Source organism: Corticium candelabrum, chromosome 10 (assembly GCF_963422355.1).
Source record: "Corticium candelabrum chromosome 10, ooCorCand1.1, whole genome shotgun sequence".
NCBI classification, from domain to species: Eukaryota; Metazoa; Porifera; class Homoscleromorpha; order Homosclerophorida; family Plakinidae; genus Corticium; species Corticium candelabrum.
The window spans coordinates 2,915,697-2,936,967 of record NC_085094.1 but is presented as its reverse complement, the minus strand read 5'-3'; the positions used below and the strand labels follow the sequence as shown (position 1 = coordinate 2,936,967).

The following is a 21,271-nucleotide window of genomic DNA, read 5'->3' as shown; positions in this document are numbered from 1 at the left end:
CTGGCACCTAGAGCGACTACTGTACGCGTGTACGACAGTGTAGTAGACTGACAGGCGTACAGTGCACTGCTACTATTATCACACCAGCGATATGATTACAGGTCAGCGATAACAATGTGCGCATGCGCCACATTCCAATTGTTCGTCCATCCGTTCCTCTACAGACCTCTCAACTGTTCTTCGCACCAAATCGTGAGACTGTCTTTTGAAAATGACCACGCCCATAAAATTTGTCCAAAGTAGGCGTGGCTTATCCTTCGTCTGCCGATTTTTAGTGCAAACCAGCCTGTCACAGCTTAATTAATTAAGTGTTGCCCTCGCTTTACGTTTCCGTGCGCTAAGTCCTCGAACTTTCAAACTTACACATGTAGTTACCGCAGGGGGACCCCAGATAGTCTACTAGCACTGCAAGCTGAGCCGTATTCAGAATCTACATACAGGTAACAATCGTGAGTCTCACGACGAAATCGTGAGAGTTGAGGGCATGCCTTCAGCGCATGCGCGTCTCTGGGTAGTAACTCATGTTACGCACTAAGATGGTGGCAAGTACTGTGCACACTCGACGAGGTATGAAATGTTCAGTATTTCAGAATAATTGTGGTACCGTAGATGGCTTGCTCTAAGAAAGAGGTTAGCGTGACGCAGCGCACCTAGACTGCAATGAAGACTAAAAACAACTTACTTTCACGCTGTCCAGAAGTAAAGGAGGAGGACCTGCGGCGAGATCTATTTTGCGCACGCGCAATCGCAATATGTGTCATGGCTCGCTCTGTACTGAAATGTTTAGCCGTGAGAAAGCAGAGACTGCTTCTCTGTCCTGTAAACTTAGGTGTGAGCTACATAAGAGCAGTCGGTTGAAAACGTTGACTATCATATTTCTGTGTAGCAGCTAGGTCGCCAATTGCTGCAGAGGAATTCTCTCTGTTCAACAAGAAGATGAAGCGTTTGAGAGAAAAACCATTTGTTGATATTCATACGTTTGGCAATTGTTGAGTTTACTACTAAATTCAATTTTTAATTAATTAATATAAATTTTACAGTAGATGATCTTTAAAATGATTTGAAGAAGTTAGACGGACGCAGATTTGTGAAAACTAATGAGTAAGCTTATAAATTGAAGTATCAAAATAGAATTGGTTTTTATTTGTGTGTCTCTTTTTGTTAGGAAGCTGTTGAATTGTTGTTCTAAAGAGAATATTGAAGTTGGAGTTGAACTGATTAATTAAACGGTATACAGCATGTAAACTGTAAGAAAGATTTTGGGACAATGTAGTGAATGTCAAATTCAACAAATTTGAGCTGCTAATGTTGAGTTAATTGAGCTGTGTTTGTATAATATTCTCTTGTACAATATTTTCTACGTAGTTGAAGGTCGCAGGGCCGGCAGAGCACTCCGGATGTATTGTAGGCCAGGTCCAGGCCTTGGCCATCCAGGTCTTGCATGGTCAAGCTCTGCCCACGGTGAACATTGAAGTAGCTAATTTATTTAATCACTTGAACCATATTTGCTAAAGTTTTTATCAAAGGCTTGTTGGCGGAAGTCCATTTTTGAAAGTTGTGTAAGCCATGGCCCATCTGCCCCACCCTGCGCTGCTTCCTTGAGGTCTAATTTGCTAAAAGACTATGTTAATTTTGTATCATTTGATGTAGAGCAGTAATATGGTGACATATATTAAATATTTAATAAGTAGGTACATCAATTATGATATTTTTAATTTTTATTCTGAATAGAGTAATGACTTTTACGGATGCAACATGATTTTAGTAAGTACGTCTTGTTGTGTATTTGTATAACTTGTTGCTAGTGAGGTAATTGTTGAAGTGCCTCAAGTTAAGATTTCCTGTCATGGTTTTGCTAATTATGTTTAATATGTTCTTTATGTACTCATGCAGTCTGTCATTGTTGCTATGTCATAGGTTCCGGTCTAGTCTGAGTAAAATCCAATTAAGATATGGTGCTGTTGCTGTGCGAGCTTGCTGTCGTGTCAGCTGTCCATAAATGGCACTTGAAATGATACAGAACAAGGTTAGTTTAGTACAATAGAATTTCATGACTATTTCTGGGAATGGCAATATGGATGAGTTTGTACTGTTTATTTTATGCAGATTAGTGGTGGTGTTTTCTTTTCAAAGTCAGCTTATTACTACCTCGTTCAACGTGTCTGTTGTGAGAAAGAATTTGAAAGTAAGAATTTAAGCATTCTGAGTGTAAAGATCTTATTCTGGACTTCTTTCTAGCTATAGTGCATGTGCTAACTTATGTTCATGCAGTTACATCAAATGTTGTTTTACTTCATGTTGGCAAGGTTCCTTAGAGTATTTGTGTTTGAGTCTCTAAACAGGCAGACCATGAGGTACCACATGATTAGTTTGACCTGATTTTATCTGCTTTTACTTGAGCTTGCCTTTTTTCTTGTATTCACTTTCTTTACACTCCTTTTCTAAAGTATGTGCAGTTTCTTGTGTCTAATTTTTATACATGACCTAATTAATATCTAATAGTTGAATTTATTTTTTTTAGTTAAGAGTAATGTAGACTGTTGGAGCAATGTGTTCTAATGTGGTATCTAATTGTCTACTATTATTACTGGCTAGAAGAAGCTGAAAGTAGTCTTTTAGATGTAAGGGTGTTGTAGATCGGTCAAGTGACAGCATATCTAGATTCGGTATACATTATTTGTGTCTGCATACATTCTTCTGACTGAAGCTGCTTTTCTGGTAATACTTGACTCAGTTGGGTTTCATATTGAACAGTTTAATTAATTTATTAAAAGTTGTCTCTTGTCTTTTGGCATACATTTATTTTGTTAGAATCGTTCAGTAGCAGCTACTTAATTTGCTAGCCCAGGTTTCATGATTGGTCGAGATGTGTAAATTTACTTCAGCTTGAGCCTTTTGTCATTGCTTACTTACATTTCAGCAGCTAATAGGAAGGCATGTGTGGTGGCAGCTAGCCACATGTCAGTGCTGATTGTATCATTATGCTCAACTTGTTGTTACAGTACAACCTCAATTATCCGGACTTTTGATTATCCGAACAAATTCTGTTTTCTCCCAACTTTTAGCATTCCTGGATAAAGGAACTCTAGTATATTTCACTTCGATATTTAATATGCTGTAGGTACAGCCTCTGACAAATGAGCGAATACATAACAGAGAACATAATAATCTAATAAATAGGTAACTGTTGATGACTCTTCTAGTGACATAAATGTACAGTATATGTGGTATTAGAGTGTGGTCTTGTACAGTGGAGCAAAATTAGTTGACATTTATCAACTTTTGATTATTCGGACACTCGATTATCCAGGCTTCTAATCTGTCTCTGGAGAAGTCCGGATAATCACGGCTGTACTGTAATTTCTTGGCTCATATTTGAGAGTATATAACACAGTGTTTGAAAACGTAGTCGTCAAGTTGTCATTTGATAACTAACTGAGATTATGTGACGACCAGTCATACCAGTGAGGTTGCCATCTTGACATCAAAGTCACTCAAGTTATGGTGGACCCAATAAATTTTTGTTTTTACGCTGTAGAGTATAATAGTGAAATTACTCAGGCCAGAGTGACACCTCTGAAGTCCTGGGATTTCGTTTACTTGCCAGAACAATCAGTATCATTATTTAATATTTGTGGAATATAATAGACTTCTTGACGACTGAAAATCTTGTGAGGTTGCCAAGATTACGACTACATGCCATAAAGTTTTGAACACCGATAGCAGCTGGTCCATGTAGTAGTTGACCCATTATAATATGAATACATACAATTATTGTGCTTTCAAGTGTGTGGATTTATAGATAGCAAGCAGATGCATTAGACGGAAATTGTTCTAGCTAATACATTTTTGTTAATATACAATATTGATCTGGTAATACATAATATAAAGTTTGGGTTATCTAAGACAGTTTACAATAAATCACTGTGTTTAAGGAGAAATTTCCTGATGTAGGTGTAACTGCATACTAGTAATTTGTCTTTCAGCTTTACATATTGACGATAGCATTTGGCATCATAAGCTAGAGGTGCACTTAATTAACAGGTGTAAATTATCTCATTGAACTGTGCAGAAGCTGTTGAGACATATGAATCTCTGCTGGATGACGAGGAAGAGATTTGGCTTATGTGGAAAACGTTTCACTCTGCAGTGTATGCTTGTTGCTTTCTTGTGAGCAGTTGATTTCAATGAGTTTATGTTGTGTGCTATATTATTGTTTGTTGTATTAGGCTAATAATGGCATGAGAAGAGCTTTGAAGCTGGACAGTCTGAGTTGAAAGATGAATTGTTTATTGGGTATCAAATTGTACTACAGTCTTGGTGCAGTTGCTTGCAAACAAGTAAATACTGTAACAGCAGAGTTGTGAGCTGAGTGTCAGTAGATGTCATAAATTGTTAGTTTACTAAGTATCACTAGTAGTTCTGTAGTGATGTTGGAGGTATGTATAACGTGTGAGTCGCCGACCAGTGGCGGATCTAGGGTAAGGGTTGTGGGGGTTGCAACCCCCTTTTTGTTAACCTCGGAGTTAAAGCACGAGGTCTTGAAGCCGCATTGTGCTCATTTCCAGTATTTAATTAAAATAACTAAGCCGATTCTTGACGAAGTGAGACATCTGGCAGCGAAACTGCAGACTTGTGACCAGGATATCTTTGTTGTGTACGGAATGGTTCACTCAGTACGTAACTGAAAGAATTGAGGCAACAAGGCAGGATATATACAACCTCTTTGACTTCTGGTATGAAGACATTCTGCGACTCGCAGACAGGATTAGATCCGTTGAATCTGTTCCAAGAAAAACGAACTTACAGCGAAACCGGAGCAATACATCTACTATTAGTCGGTGTCCGATGAGCACTACAAACGATCTGTTGCGATACCCCTCCTAGACTCCCTGCTTCTTTAGATGCACGAACGATCTAATGGTGAGCAAGATATTGTCCAAGCATTGTTGTGTCTAGTGCTTACCCTTCTGGTTTGTTCTGACGTTGACCCAATGAGAAGCATAGATGGAATGTTGCACTGGCAAGCCGATCTTCCATTCCTGAAGTCTCTACGAGGTGAAGCGAGAAGGTGGCAGTCAGTATAGCAAAGCAAATATCAGGAAATGCAAGAAGCAAGGAAAAGAGAGCAAGAGTGTAAGAAGGCCATACCCAACAACCTTCTTCTGGCCTTGGGAGCGTGTGACTCTCGGTTGTACCCGAATGTTCATCGTCTGCTATTGATAGCATGTACACTGCCTATCACAAGTGCAGAAGCAGAGAGGTCATTTTCTCTACTGAGGAGACTGAAGACTTATGCAAAGTTTACCATGACAGAAGAGCGTCTTGCACACCTATCAGTTATCGCCATGCATTACAAAGAGCGGGTACCAGCAGACGAAGTTTGTGCAAAATCATCCACAGAGATTGTTCATACCGTCTTTGTTTGAAAGAGACATAGCTGCACCATAATTTATGTAATGTTTATTAGCAGTAGTTTAGGCATGATGCAGTTAGATTCTGTTGAACAGTTTAGATGATTTAGGGAGTCTATAACATGACACATTGCTAGAGATTTGTTGCCATATTTGTTGACATTTGCTTCAGCTAAGCTCTAAGAAGCCTGGGCCATTTGCACCCCTATCAATACAAATGCGTTGACTGAAGTAGGCATGGTCTATCGAAACTTGCAACCCCCTCATTTCAAAAATCCTGGATCCACCCCTGCCAACTGCTAAGAGTTTCTTTGGCAATTTGATGTATTTTGGTTTAAGAAATTGGATTAATTACTCACTAGTGTTATATAGCAAACAAACACAATCATTACATGTTACTAAGAATTTTTTGCAAAAATGAAGGATATAGATTTTAATACACTCAGTTTTTGTATCAAAGTTTTTTTGGCTTTTGTGAACAAACCAAGCTATTTGTTGCTACAATGTGCACTTGTGTATCTATAGACCTGGATCTGTCTACTGTAGAGTGTACGACTTGTAGATTCTTGATGGCAAACTAGAAAGTCATAAGTACGTTGGAAGTGCTTATGAAAAACCCTGAATAACAACAATAATCAAATTGAAATCTCAGTTTGTATGTTTCACTTGTGTAAGGTTTTTTTGAGAATGTCAAGTATTACCCAAGGCATGAAAGCTCTAAGGTACAGTAATGCCGGCCTAGTTTTACTAAGGACTGGAAATGAGTAGGAATGTACAAGATTAGAGATGAGGGTCCTGTTTCGTTTCAATGATACGATGATTAACAGTTGGTTTGCACAGTTGTAGTGTCTCTATTGTAATTGATCAGGATGGTTTTGTGATAGTTGGAGAAAGAGATTGGTATCGAATGTTACATTTGTATGTTTTATGTAGAATGATCCAGATCTGTGCTTGGAAATAATGAGCCTTCTAATAAAGGAAATGAATATTCAATATTCACAGGTTGGTAGTTGTGTACATGTTATGGTTGTGTACTACTGTCTGTTCCCCATAAGTGTGAACTTTGAAAATCATCAAGACCTCCGCTGTTTTTTCGAGATGATCTCGGCATCGTTAGAAACCGCTAGGTCTGGCTTTTCTGTTTATCAAATTATCTAAGCCCTTCCTACAAAGGAAACAGAAAAATATTACTTGTGCATATCAAAGCCAAATGGATGGAGCAATGGTTGTTATCCAATTATCTTGTAAGACCAACGGATCAGCAACTGGAATCATTTAAGATAATTGGTGTAACATGGTCCAACTGGAGCAGCTCTTAGTGCTCTAATGAGCACACCTGGTGTGACCTGTACTTCATTACTCACTTCCGAGTTCACACTTACGGGAATAGACAGTAATATATTTGTGATGTACTCATTTTAGGCTCAAAGCTGGATTAGTGATGAGAGCATTGATGATGTTGAAAGGCAACTATAAAGAGGCTGTGTGTGATCTTGAGTCTTTACTAAACCATTGTGACGAACTGGAATTTTTACCTCACTCGGTGATTGCACCTTTAACTGTACATTGTATTGGAGGTTATCTTGATAATGAATATGGGTTGTTGCAGACATTGGATCTTGCAAAACTTGAGTATGGGTGAGGTCATTCTGAAATTCAAGCACGTTGAAAAGTATTCATTCTTTGTCGAGTTTGACTCTGAATAAGTACACAAAACTATGTTTTACAGGAAGTTATGGATAAATTTGCAAGTCTTGGTAAGAGAATGCCAGAGCCTTTCATTAGAAACAAGAGATGGTACAACAGATGTGAATAGAATTGAACAAGAAATGGTTAATGAAGAAGAAACAGAGAGATAAGCAGTTCCTACTTAACAAACAGTGAGCAAGCTTTTCTAAAGCAAACTGAAAGATAAGTAGTAGTGGCAATACCAATAGTGAAGCTGCTGTTTATGTATTGTAGTAATAAATGTATACATGCATTTGCACTTTGTTTGTTGTCAGTTCATGCATACATGCTTGGTACCATGCATGAGTGAGACCACGCATACTTCTGTGCTAATTTATTTATGCTGCCATTTCAACATTTCTGGACTGTTAAATGGCTTGTATGTGTATGCTTTATGTATGGGGAATAGACAGAAGTGTGTAAGAAATGCAGTATTCAAGCAAGGCATATGAGCAAGGTCACACAGGGTGCACCATGCTCAAATGTCTTATCTTGAATAGCAGTATTGCTAGAGAGGAAAGGATGCACTTAGTTAGACATAATAATAATAAACCACTGCCATGGTCGTATGTTTAGTTTGTAGTTGAACCACAATGTTTGTCAAACTTGGTAGAACAATTTTTACCAAGTTTGTGACAGTTGAGATTATGTTTACCTTTTATTATAGTCTGATGACAGTCAGGTAACTGGCGGCAGACTACTGGTTACTGTGCATTAGTGGTTTATATATAATTATATTAAATGGCTTTTCATACATTAATTCCATGTTCCTGCACTAAGGTAGTACTGCGAGCAGTGCAAGAGTTACTCAGAAGTGGCAATTGTTATGTTGATTATAGTTTGATGACAATTTCTATTTACGGACTTGTCTGTACGTAGAAATTGATTTGTGTTAAATGCTTTGCAACACTAGCTGCTGTTTTTAACCGAATACACCTTTCATCCTTTTTAGCTCTTGCATACACTGTGGGTCACTTGAACTAATTATAATCTCTTTGTGTTCTCACAGTCTTTCACACTGCTATATGTGGACTTCTGCAGCTATGTCTTGTTGGAGTACATTGATAAATTTCTTTAGGGTTGCCCTTATAATGGCAGGTTGAGTTTTTTGCATGGTTAAATTGTCAGATTGCCGTTTCCACTATAACATAGTTTCCACTATGGCTATAACAGCATGCTGTAAAGTGTGAGGTAATATGGTGTGCAATTTGATGTAGTGAACAATATTTCTTAAGCACATCTTTGCAAGCCAACTTGTATAATACAAGTTGACAGAAAACGCAAGTCGATATTTACATAGTAAAAAGGCACCACATTTGTATCTCTTCTCACTAGAAATAGTAAGCAAGCAGATAGTCATTGGGATAAAGAATGAACCTACTCAGAAAGCAAATGCGTATACCTAAACACAGTCAAACACTGCATCCACAAAACTGCATGCACGCATAGACATCTCATTCTGTTGGTAGCTTGCACATGTTCTTCACATGAATTGCCAGTCACTAATCAGCACTAATAGCTTCCTTATATGCATGTGTTTTATCTGTTGACGGATGATCTTTCGGATTAGATGACCAGCAAGCCCTTGCTACACGTGCCCATTTTTTAGCTCTGCCTTGATAAGACTCAATTCCAGACGGATGTGGTGTCTTTTCTGCAACAAAACATCCATCATTTGGACGGTGCTCAGAGAATCCTGGGTTTGAGGTATCCTTAATGACGTTGTATTCATGTGCTCTTTGTTTGTTCCATATTTCCCACAGAATGATTCCAACACTGAACATATCGGCCGTCCAGGTGTACGGCTTTCCTCTAGCTAGTTCAGGAGCTACGTATGTTGTGTTCCACACATAGTGCCCTTTACGTGGTCAAACAACTTGGCCAAACCCATGTCTGTAATTCGTACTTCTGCGATTTTTGTTAACTAATGGAGAACCAATTGCAGTAATGATTATTTTATTTGCGGCAATTGAATTGCTTACCAGGATATTTTCAGGCTTTAAATCTCGGTGAATGATGGCATTTTCATGTAGATATCTGATTCCATTCAGAATATGAAGTGCAAGAAATCGAGCTTTTTAAAAGCCAGTTAGTGTACGATGTGGTGGTTCAAGTTTTTCGTTTGCTATTACATTCGCCAGAGTTCTCCTGCACCAGTCATATAGCAGTCCTACCTTGAGAGGGTTTTCTAATAACTCTATTGATCCATGGAACTTCACTATGTTGCTATGGCTGCACTTGCTGTCAAACAAAAGCCAATCATACATATTATATTGATTTACGAACTGTACTGCATGACTGTTTGATACCTGCAAATGTCAATTTCTTTCTTCCAATCGAGCTGTTTGTGGTGTAATAGGGGTTAATTGCCACTTTTAGTGCAGCTCTTCCTATTCCTTTAACACTGACTTTGCAAACTACACTAGCATGTCCTCTAGCTGTTTCCACTTGTGATAAGATATCTTCCTTGGTAAATTTGTGAGTATCCAATTGTAGGCTCAAGTGTGACATTACACCTTGCAGCATGTGACATTATCGAAACAGCTTTCTATACGTAGGAATATTAGTTTCTTCTTCTTTTGCTTGAGCAATAAACCGCTGGTGGAGTTGGCTTATCGTATCAGGAATTTCTATTAAGACAACTTTCACAGACGGGCAAAAAGATTCTAGCAATGATAAGACCATCTTACACAAGAGTTGAAAGTCAGGTGCTTCATTTTTTTGCAAAAACATATTGAATGCTCTTTCTAATGTTGCTCGAAATGTAGCTTCTTTTTTGGACTCCACCTGCTTAATTACTCCATATATAGAAATAGCGATTATGTTAGCAGCGCACAGAGAAGAGATACTGCAAAAGATGAAAGAACTCCTGCAAAATAGTTGTCATTAGATTTTATGTCATTTTCTGCAATGGTCATGCCAGTGGCAGGTCTGTTTTCTCTGTCGTCCAAGTCCAACATGTGTAATGATTTTAGTAGCTTTGTTGCATCTTCAGCAAAAGTTGTATTTGCCCAGTTGCGCAACTCTTCAAAGCCATTACATGTGCATATGACTCTACTAATTCGCTGGTCTAAAAAATCTTTTATAAGTTTAGCATTAAAGGGTATTTGCTGTTCAGCTTCTAACGATGATTTCTTCCATTTCAAGACTTGTTTATGTCTCTCGTCTGACTGGAGATAACCATAGAACTCAGGCAGAAGTTCAATTATCTTTTCTGTCAATTTACTCTTAGTTTGCAAAAGGGCTCCACTTTGCAATGACAAAATACATTCTTGTATTTCTTTTTGTTAAATTTTCCACAGATTTCTAACTTCAATGACGAAATACGTTCTTGTATTTCTTTTTGTTAAATTTTCCACAGATTTCTAACTTCAATGGGCAATCGCAACTGTCTCAATGTTGCTTCCACTAAATTCCCAGCATTGTAAATAAGATCACACAGTTTTCTAAACAAGTTTAAACTCAGATTAGTCTACAGAACGAATTTTTTCTATATATTTGACATGCTTTAGTGATTTGTTTGTTCTGTTTTCTAATGCTCTTGGAACCATTGTCTCGATCAAACAGCAGAGGTGTTTCAAATCAGGATTTATTCTGCCAAACTGCTGAAACAGAGCAGCTTGTTTTGAGTTCATCGTTAGCAATTGATGTCTCTGAAATCCTGGCCAGCGTCTCTTAATCTCATTGGCTACAAGATATAAGTAGATATCTTTGCTTTCCTTAGTTAGGAACCATGTCCCACTTGTTTATAACGAATATTGTCGACTCAAGCAGAAGAAAATCTTCAACTCCTTTTAGATATGCTGCCAGTAAACCACCAACCTATATCTGACTATATTTCAAAATTTATTTTAAATTGGACAGTTTAAGATTTCGTTTTCATTAATTAGATAACGACAACGACAGTGACGACTACGAAAGCGACGACGATGGAGACTCCAAGACCAAGGTTTAGATGTTGTGAACGTCTAGAAAACACTTCTAGGTATATATTGTGTATCGCGCATCTTCCGTTGTTCATTTTAAGCTGCAAATCTAACTTTTAATTTGTCGTGCATTGCAGGCATGTGTGCATGGCTCTAACTAGAACCCTTCTAGATCTGGCATCGCGACAGCGACTTTAGGGGCGCTTTCGATTTGCAGTTCCGGCAGTTCTAACTGCAACGGAACTGCTACAACTTGTATTTGATTAGTCTTGGGACTGTTCGAACTGATATGATTCCCACAGTTCCGTTCAAGAAGCTGGAATTGCTAGCTTTAGAGCTGACGGCGCGCTCTCTGCAAGGTTTGAAAGTTCGAGGCTAGACTGACACGCCTCTTTTCTGCAGTCTCGCAAAATTTTAATGCGCACTATCTGCAGACAGCAATACTGACAGTTTCGTGAGCTTTATCGCTCCGTTTGAGGAAGATTGGGTGCATGACAAGGGGCGGGGTGCTGCTATACATAGTAGATATCTAAAGGCGCTCTGCATGGTAGTCGACGAATCGGTAGCTGGTGAAGCCGTACTAGACTTTGTTTCGATTAGCAGATTCGGTTTACAAAACATATTTTTGTTGGATTTAGTTCTTGTTCGGTCATGCGCGTAGTTCTAACATGCCCTCATTTTCAGTTTTTACACCCACGCACAATTACACACACACACACACACACACACACACACACACACACACACACACACACACACACACTCACACACACACACACACACACACACACACACACAAACACACTCATGCACACACACGTGTCGTACCTAATATAAACAAACTTCCATATCTAGCTAGGTCATGTGTTTCTCTAGGAACGAGTTCGTCTTCTCTGGTCGACAACAAACCAATTCAATGACATCCTATTCCGACAATTAAGTCAACGTTGTCCGCAGCCCAGCGTCCCTCTATCAGATGGGATCTAGTGCGTAAAAGTGCGTTTGATACCAACGTTCTTTTTACCATCAAGAGAGTAACCCGGATGCATGAAAAAACATTACTTTTCCCACTTTGTCATTTTTGTTACTCAATTCAGTGGCAACAAGAAAAAGATCAAAACTTGGATGGTAACTGGAAGCTTACTAATCAGCCGTGTCATATGGACTATGATTATCTCGTGGACTTGGATAGTCCTGATGTTGTCAGGGGTCTGCTCACGTTCTCAAAGCTCTCAGAGCTCCCTCTTCTACACGTGCCACAAGAGAACCGATCGGGCAACGTAACAAAGTGTAATTACGTGACAACGTGACGCTGATACACTCAACGCGACCTGTACACACACTACTCTACTAACTGCTTCATTGTAACAACAGAGTGCTCTATTATACGTTAGACTAATCTAATTAACACATCATCACAACCTCACTACACTCCTCCCACCCTATTTACAACCATCATACTTCTACAAACACTAAAGCTTTATTGTCAATAACGCAACACACAAGCTGAACAATCTCTTTAAGTACAGTCATAGTCCTGCGGTGGATGCACTTCACGTCTGGATCTCCCTACTATAGGCTCTTCGTCTTCTGCGTTATCCACTGCACGCTAGTGCTCTTTTGGTCTTTCTCCCATACATCTTCAACTAAAACATGTGATCTCTGGTTTTTCTCAACTTCCTGCTCTCTCCTCATTGTGTTGCCGTCTTCGGAACTGATCATCTTGAGTATTTTGTAGATTGTTCCTAGGATCTTCCGATGTTTCCAAATTCTGTGACTTTCGATAGCACACTTTCAAACGATCTCGTTGAACTCTCTTGGTTCCACTTTTCTATTCTTCCAGATCACATAGTTGTCGTGAGAAGCCGCTGTCACGACAACATAAGGGTCTTCATATGGGCGGTGTAATTTGGACGCCATTCCTCGTTTCAATGCTGGGTTGTGCAGCCATGCATAATCTCCAGCCACAAAATCTCTTTTTTTCCTCCTCCATAGTTATTTCCTTTGCCGTTCTCGAGAGGCGGCAATCTCAACCTCCACAACTTCACATGCTTTACGTATCTTAGCTGACCTAACAGGATTTATGCTTGTTCCATTTGGATTATCTCTGCCAAGTCTAGGAACTGCCTTCTTGATCGCGACTGTTTAGCCCTTTATAGAATGAAAGTGTTGTTTGCAGACTTCCTCTGCACAATCTTCCGAGTCGAAAGTTGCGAATCCAAACTCTCTCATGCTCTTGGTCAATGGATTAATTATCAAACTAATCTCCAACACTTTTCCATACTGTGAGAAGTACTGCCGGATGTCAGATTCTGTTGTGCTGTATGACAGACCGTAAAAAATTATCTCTTTCACTCGACCTTCGCTGCCTACGACCTGGCGCTTAGGCTTCCTGAAACTTTAACTGTGAGCCGGGACCGTTCTCTGCAAATTGTGTTTCTCGATCTCATTTTTCATCATTTTCCAGTTGAGACCACCAACAAGAATTTGTCTATTCTCGTCAACCATTTGATCATCAGGGAGGCAACTGACAACGGAATCATTCCCTTTGGCCACACCAACTTATTAGCAGTCATATTAACAATTATTTCGTTGGCACAGAGGAAGTCAGCACCCAGTATAGGAATAGCAACTTCCGCCACACTAGACTGCTGCTGCTTTCCCCGTCTCCTAACACGATTGGGAGTTCACAAATTCCTGTGTAGTTTAAACAACTCCCGTCTACAGTTTTCAGGCTAAGACCCGGCTTGACAAACATAGACTGCGGTATTGCCAACTCTCTGTGAATCAATGACATTACAGAGCCCGTATCGATCAGAATGAAGTAGGCACATCTTCCAGATAGCCTTTTACGACTACTGAACTTATCAGTTCTTTTGGCACACCACGCACCCCTGCTCTAACGCACACTAACCATTGTCCTTTTTTTATTAGCTATAAAATAAACTTCTGACCCCGACAGTATGTGCACGAGCAACCTATTCATCTCAAATACAGTACTTTTTGGTACCAGCAGATTCTGGTAAAAACCATATTACTTATTGGATTACCTACTACCGCAAGTATACGCTAATGGCGTTTACTTTTGGAAAGTGATCCGGTCATGGCTGGACCAGCCGCCACCACCCAGGGAGCTTCTACTTCCGGATGATCGAACGAGGGAGGGGCTAGATATGTGTGAGACAAGACTATTGTTCAGATCGAAGACTTAGAGAGCTAAGTCGACTAGCTGCAAGATCTATATGTGCGTCACAAACGCCAGAAATGGAAATTCTTTGTTTCTCCAACTCTAGATTCTTGCTTGTCGTCTTCTTACTAGGCACATATTCAGCCTTGTTGCTGTGTGGATGGCTACTGTTTCATAATCACACCAATGACGGTAAGCATTAGTCTGCTAACGAGTTCGAACGTGCATGTACATACATGTATGACGAGTGCATGGGCTAAAACAGAAGGGAGATGTAGAAATCGGGCTGCACTCTAGACTATAGGTAGAGGATAGAGAGCTGTCCTTCGGCTATTCACTTTTCAATTATCCTAGCATCATGCGTGCGCGTGCATTATTTGCATAACTAACACTGTATGTTGTACATATTCATATGTCGTTTGCATTTAATTATATGTGGTTTCCACTTATTCATAGTTGCACCTTTCCACTTTTGATAGAGGGGCTTAATCTGCTAGCATGCAGTCAACTAAAAATTTTTTTATTTTTATATAAAAATTTTATACGTTGTCCATTGCGCGCTAACAAATCATATTTTTAGTTTGTCGTGCACTGTACATATGTGGGTATCTGGCATCGCGACTGCAACTATGACATGTCTAGTCGTTGTGTCTTAGTTAATTATTTTATTAGCTGGCCCAGATCCATAATTAGATATAGCCGTTTATAGATTTCGATCTCTAGAACCATCGCCCGGAAGTATGACGAGCCGGGAAGGGTCTGCCTACGCGCCATCTAACGTGTTCCAGGCTGTATGTCCCATTGTTACGTTTGTCATATAATACCCTATGTAAAATATTCGTGCGTTTTTGCATAAGTATCTCAAGAGGATCTCATGAGATCATCATGCGTTCGCATGAGCAAACACTCATTTACATAGCATGGACCGCATGAGGAATCGTAACAGAAATATTGCACGAGGAGTCGCATGAGAAGTATTGCATGAGGAATCGCATGAGGAATCGTATGAGAACTCGCATGAGGAATCGTATGAGCAATCGCACGTGGAATTGCATGAGGAATCGCATGAGGAATATCGCATGAGGAATCGCACGAGAAAACTCATGAGAATCGCACGAGGAAATAGCATGTGGAATGGTCAATGGCATGAGAATCTGCACGATTGACGTATGAGTCCGATGCGAGTGTTTTCTGTTCTTGGCATCTGAATGACTTCCTCGTTCGTCGAACGTGTTGGAATGTATACAGCAACTTCCGCCTACGACAGCGCGCTCTCTGCAGCTTTCTCCAAAGTCGTCACAGAAAGCTGTCTGAAAGAAAGTAGTACTCTAGAGTTAGTGTTTCACGAAAGCGTCTAGGGTGTCATCCCGGTATACGCAAGCTCTCACAGGTGCGTAAGACCATGGGCAGAGACTTGTACACGTAGATTACCTTACGATTCACTTCGTAGCGATGGTAAGAAGTAAAAGAACACTGACGCCTGGTTCCCAACGGGCTGTCATGCCTACAGATATAAAATTCCCGCATCTATTTTGCAGAGCATGCGCTGTTGAAGATTTCTTTGACTTAATTAAGACTGCTAGGCGCCCACATTGGCGAGATGGATAGTGTGGGCGACCGACTGAACTTGAACATGGCTAATTAGGTAAAAAGTCTCTACTTGGGACAATGATGAGTTTACACTGCTCTTGGAAAGAAAAGGCAAATCAGCGGACTATCTACCCCTAGCATCAGTCATCTAGCGTACGTTAAACTCAACTATACTCACAAAGACAGTATTAGACTTCACCATGGCTGCAATTGAAAGACTTGCTGCAGAAGGAATAGCCAATGTGACAGCTGAGAAGTGGCAGAGCTGCATCGAGCACGTAGTCAAGAAAGTAAAAGAACATTACTGGGCAGATGATGGTATCACTGAAGAGGCAGTGAAACAGGTAGTGATCCAGCTCAGAGGTGTCGACGAGTCTTCGGAGAGGAAATAAGCGTTTGTCTCTGGTACATGCAGTGGCGACAGTAATTAGTATAATTAGTAGTGGACGTTATAGCGGTGACTTTGAAGTTATCTGACACCTGGTGTAAATGGCAGAGTAGGGCAGGGCCAAGCGCGTGTTATACAGGAAGTTACTAATTGTGTCGTAATAAAGCACCAATCACAGTATTCATTAACTGATCTGGAACCTCCTCCTTGTGAGCTTTCCAATAATGTTGGAATCAACTCGCTAGGACGTCCACATCAGGAGATACGGGTTTCCCCCTCACGTATTCTCCTTGTCGGGAACGGACTTTAGGATGTGTAGTCCTCGGGTCAGAGCTCACAGAGTCACAAGGGGATGGTGATTCCCTGACAGCACTGCACTGAACTGAATCCAAAGTGTCATCTACGGATAGGATATCACCACTATCTCTTGCAGATGAGCAGACCTTAGAGAGACCAGTGACTGAATGAACAAGGGAGCCATCTTCCAAGTGATTAACAGACTCACGATCCTCTGGCATCATTGACACGACAGGTTTCTCACCACGTGTAGCAGGCGCCATCCTGACTGAAGCCATGCAAGGTGACACATTGTCAAGCAAAGGCGTGACAACTGAACTATCAGCTGATAGAGCAGAAACCACATCCAACGCTGACATCTGCACGCCAGGACAAACGTCAGTCGTAACAGATAACAAACCTGAGACGGGCTTTCCATCTCGCGTTTACTCTCCTCCAACTATGATTCAGTCAGACTTCCAGAAGTTAGGAGATATCGCTTCAATATCCGGGACATTTATTATGGGCAAGTGGGGTCTTTACCCCCATCTGGGCGCCTACCAACTCGGCAGATGAGCTCAGCGGGGTACATGTTTCTGTTTAGTCCACACTGCGATCAATCACTAGCCAATTCAATATAGACTGCAGGCATTACGGTGACCGCGAACGTCGCGACAGCACGCCTAGTGGATATCAATGACCACCAGGAAAGCACTGAACGTCATCGTTAATGGACCGTTCGCCAGACCACAGAAACTCTCCAACGTCATAATCTCATGGATAAAGCTAGAGAAACATGAGAGAGAAAGACAGACAAGTTTCATAATTTACTGTCGTCACATGGAGTGGTAGCCATTGTCGCTAACCACTAAGCCACGGCGTATTATTATTATTATTGTGTCGCTATGCCCCTCCATAATGGGCAAGTGGGGTCTTTACCCCCATCTGGGCGCCCACCAACCCGGCAGGTGAGCCCAGCGGGGTACATGTTTCCGTGTAGTCCATACGGCGATCAATGACTAGCCAATTCGATATAGATTGCAGGCATTACGGTGACCGCGTACTCGATACAGCACGCCTAGTGGATATCAACGACCACCAGGAAAGCACTGGACGTCATCGTCAACGGACCGTTCGCCAGACCACAGAAACTCCCCAACGACTGAAACGAGTCATAGTCTCATGAATAAAGCTAGAGAAACATGAGAAAGAAAGACAGACAAGTTTCACAATTTACTGTCGTCACTGGGGTTTGAACCCCCAAACCATGGAGTGGTAGCCATTGTCGCTATTATTATTATTATTATTATTGTCGTGCTCAACCAGATCAGTCTGGTTTGTAAAGTCTATTACAAGTACCGGAAGCAAACCCTGCTTCAGAAGTACTTAGACCATCACGGCTGTCTAGAAAGAAGACACGACTTTACGAAGGATCCGAGTAGATCCCAGAAGCACTGTTTTCTGTAAGTGCTGCAGGTTGTGATGACCTGGAATAATGTCCAGCCACCGTGCAATACCTGCGTGCACTGTGCCCAAAGCTCCCAAGACCACAGGAACCACCAGTGTTCGACAATGCCACATGCGGCTTATCTCCACTCGCAAGTCGCTGTACTTTGCCAACTTCTCAGCATGTTTCTTGCCAATGTTGCCATCAGCAGGACAGCTGATGTCAATAAGAAGACAAGTGTTTGTCTTCCTATTTCTGAGACAGATGTCTGGACGATTGGCTTTGATCTTCCTGGCAGTGGGGATGGTGGTATCCCACATCATAGTAATGTCATCCGTCTGCACAAGCCTATCAGGATGATGCCGGTACCATCTGCTCTCCACTGGAACCCCAAAATGGCGACAAACGTCCCAGTGAATGATGGATGCCACCTGATTGTGTCGATCAGTGTAGTCCGTCGGTGCCAAAGCACTACAGCCTGCCACAATGTGGTCGACTGTCTCCAGGCCTACACAGACCTGGATTATTATTATTATTATTATGTGTCGTGCTCAACCAGATCAGTCTGGTTTGTAAAGTCTATTACAAGTACCGGAAGCAAACCCTGCTTCAGAAGTACTTAGACCATCACGGCTGTCTAGAAAGAAGACATGACTTTACGAAGGATCCGAGTAGATCCCAGAAGCACTGTTTTCTGTAAGTGCTGCAGGTTGTGATGACCTGGAATAATGTCCAGCCACCGTGCAATACCTGCGTGCACTGTGCCCAAAGCTCCCAAGACCACCGGAACCACCAGTGTTCGACAATGCCACATGCGGCTTATCTCCACTCGCAAGTCGCTGTACTTCGCCAACTTCTCAGCATGTTTCTTGCCAATGTTGCCATCAGCAGGACAGCTGATATCAATAAGAAGACAAGTGTTTGTCTTCCTATTTCTGAGACAGATGTCTGGACGATTGGCTTTGATCTTCCTGGCAGTGGGGATGGTGGTATCCCACATCATAGTAATGTCATCCGTCTCCACAAGCCTATCAGGATGATGCCGGTACCATCTGCTCTCCACTGGAACCCCAAAATGGCGACAAACGTCCCAGTGAATGATGGATGCCACCTGATTGTGTCGATCAGTGTAGTCCGTCGGTGCCAAAGCACTACAGCCTGCCACAATGTGGTCGACTGTCTCCAGGCCTACACTGCACATGCGGCAAGTAGGACTGACATCACGATGTAGAATCTTGCGCTCATAGTACCGAGTCCGAAGAGCTTGGTCTTGAGCAGCAACAACCAGTCCCTCAGTTGCAGCAGGAAGATTCGCTGCCTTTAGCCATCCGTAGGTCTCTTGCATGTCCACAGGCGGTTGCTCAGTGAGACGACGATACTGTCCGTGCATAGGCTTCCCGCTCCAGGACCGCACACGAAGAGAACTGCAACACGTACGGTAATGTCTCGCATCTGTTTTAGGCGCTTGCTCGAAGCCACCTTCAACCGAGATGGATGCACTCCTGTGTAAGTTCTGCGACTTGTCGTCCAAAGCAAGACTCCTCCGCAGCTGTGCAGTAAACCGACAAGCCATGCGCTTGATCGAGTGTGAAGATTTTCCAGAGTCACACTCTCGTATCATCTGCATGAAAGGATCAGAACTGTCAGCAAGGTAACAGTTCAGCCTCACAATACAAGATTGATATGTCGACTCAATCTGTTGTAACCCCCTACCCCCATCACTGCAAGGAGCGTATAGTCGGTCAACGTCTGCAGCAGGATGGTGGACTCCGTGCATAGAGAGAAGCTTTCTGGTCCGACGATCGAGCTGCTGCAGGTCCGTGCACCCCCAATGAATGACGCCAAAACCGTAAGTGAGAACCGGTAGTGCAAACCCATTGATGGCTAGAATCTTGTTCCGACCATACAACTCAGTCCGGAGAACCACCTTCACTCTGCGAAAGTACTCGCGACGGAGTCTCTCCCGCATCATGCTGTGCTGAATACCGTTACTCTCATCTACACCCAAGTACTTGTAGACTTGACCCGGTTCCAGACAGTTGATGGTGTCCGTTTTTCCTACCGTCACCCCAGAGTTGTGTCCAGATAGTCTGCCGTTGACAAAGTGTGCAACAGCACATTTGTCCAGACCAAACTTCATCTGGATGTCATCAGAGAAGGTACGAACCGTGTGCAACAACCCGTCCAACTGATCAGAGTTTCTGCCATACAGCTTCAGATCATCCATGTAAAGTAGATGACTGATAGCCTGACGTTTGGCAGTCTCACCATGCCCAGTGGTCATCCGGTAGCCGTAACCGGTTCTGTTCAGCTCCTTGCTCAGAGGATTGAGAGCCATACAGAAGAGAAGTGGAGAAAGTGAGTCACCTTGGAAAATACCCCTCCTGATCTGCATAAGCCTTGTCTTGATAGTACTATTCCCGCAAGAAAGCACCATTGATGTCCTCCAACTCTTCATCACACGTGACAGGAACCCGCACAAGACTGGACTGATCTTATGCAGCTGAAGGCATTGAAGCAACCAACTGTGTGGCACGCTGTCATAGGCTTTCTGGTAGTCCACCCAAGCCATGCTCAAGCTCTTGTGCCTGGTCCTACAGTCTTCGGTAAGCAGCTTGTTGATCAACAGCTGATCCTTTGCACCAAAAGATCCCTGTCGACAACCCTTCTGCTCCGGAGCCATGAGGTTTCTCTGATCCAAATGCCCTGCAATCCTCTGCCTGATGACTGAGGTGAGGGTCTTATAGAAGACAGACAGACACGTGATAGGCCGGTAATTTTTGGCCTGGTCAGTCTTGTCATTCTTAGGAATCAGAGTAGTTATTCCTTGAGACAACCAGTCGGGTACAGAGTCTGGATTCTGAACCAGCAGGTTGTAGTTACGAGTCAGATCAGTGTGAAGACACGTGATACACTTGACCCAGAAACCATAAACCTTGTCTGGACCAGGAGACTTCCAGTTCCCCATCCTTTTGAGACACGATGTGACCTCATTGTCTGAGATAGGTAACCACTGCTGCTCATCTTTCCGGTGCGTCTCGTCATCGGTTTGACGTCTCAGCCAGAAGGCAGACTCATTGTGATGTACCTCAGTTTCTAGGATACCACCCCAATACTGTTCGATCTCAGACTCGGATGGCGGGGAAGTGACCCGGATAGTCTGCTTATCCAGATCTCTGTAAAACCGTCCAGCATCTCGTTGAAACAAACCATTCTGGCGAAGTCTCTTACGATTCTTCTCCAGCCTCCTGGTCCGCTCGACCTTGGACTTAAGTTCCATTTTCAATCGATTGATGGAGACCTCACAACTCTCCG

At 42.0% G+C, this 21,271-nt stretch overlaps 1 protein-coding gene and 1 long non-coding RNA gene across 7 annotated transcripts; one reads left to right on the top strand and one right to left on the bottom strand.

Annotated features, from left to right (window-relative positions):
- Window positions 1–517: 517 nt before the first annotated feature.
- LOC134185844 (uncharacterized) lies at window positions 518–7,395 on the top strand. 6 transcript variants are annotated; one of them, XR_009970850.1, is made up of 13 exons: window positions 518–567; window positions 625–829; window positions 890–988; window positions 1,041–1,101; window positions 1,166–1,229; window positions 1,918–2,026; window positions 2,107–2,185; window positions 4,073–4,170; window positions 4,230–4,296; window positions 6,348–6,416; window positions 6,837–6,957; window positions 7,024–7,086; window positions 7,144–7,395. It is a non-coding gene; the product is annotated as an uncharacterized LOC134185844 (long non-coding RNA). The 6 variants fall into 6 exon arrangements; XR_009970847.1 differs by having other exon boundaries at window positions 887–988; window positions 1,044–1,101; XR_009970846.1 differs by having other exon boundaries at window positions 887–988.
- Window positions 7,396–18,358: 10,963 nt separating this feature from the next.
- On the bottom strand, window positions 18,359–19,247 carry LOC134186179 (uncharacterized). Its single transcript, XM_062654098.1, has 2 exons — window positions 18,707–19,247; window positions 18,359–18,593 (listed from the first exon to the last, which is right to left on the bottom strand). The coding sequence occupies exons 1-2, from the start codon at window positions 19,155–19,157 to the stop codon at window positions 18,517–18,519; spliced, it is 528 nt and encodes a 175-aa protein (XP_062510082.1). The 5' UTR covers window positions 19,158–19,247; the 3' UTR covers window positions 18,359–18,516.
- Window positions 19,248–21,271: the final 2,024 nt, after the last annotated feature.

What these genes read in the sequence shown, in the direction of transcription:
- LOC134186179 (XM_062654098.1), bottom strand. Translation starts at nt 19,157, where the DNA reads ATGTGCAGTGTAGGCCTGGAGACAGTCGACCACATTGTGGCAGGCTGT. An exon ending in TTTGGGCACAGTGCACGCAG is followed by an intron (nt 18,594 to 18,706) that starts GTATTGCACGGT and finishes TCTTCTTTCTAG; the next exon opens with ACAGCCGTGATGGTCTAAGT.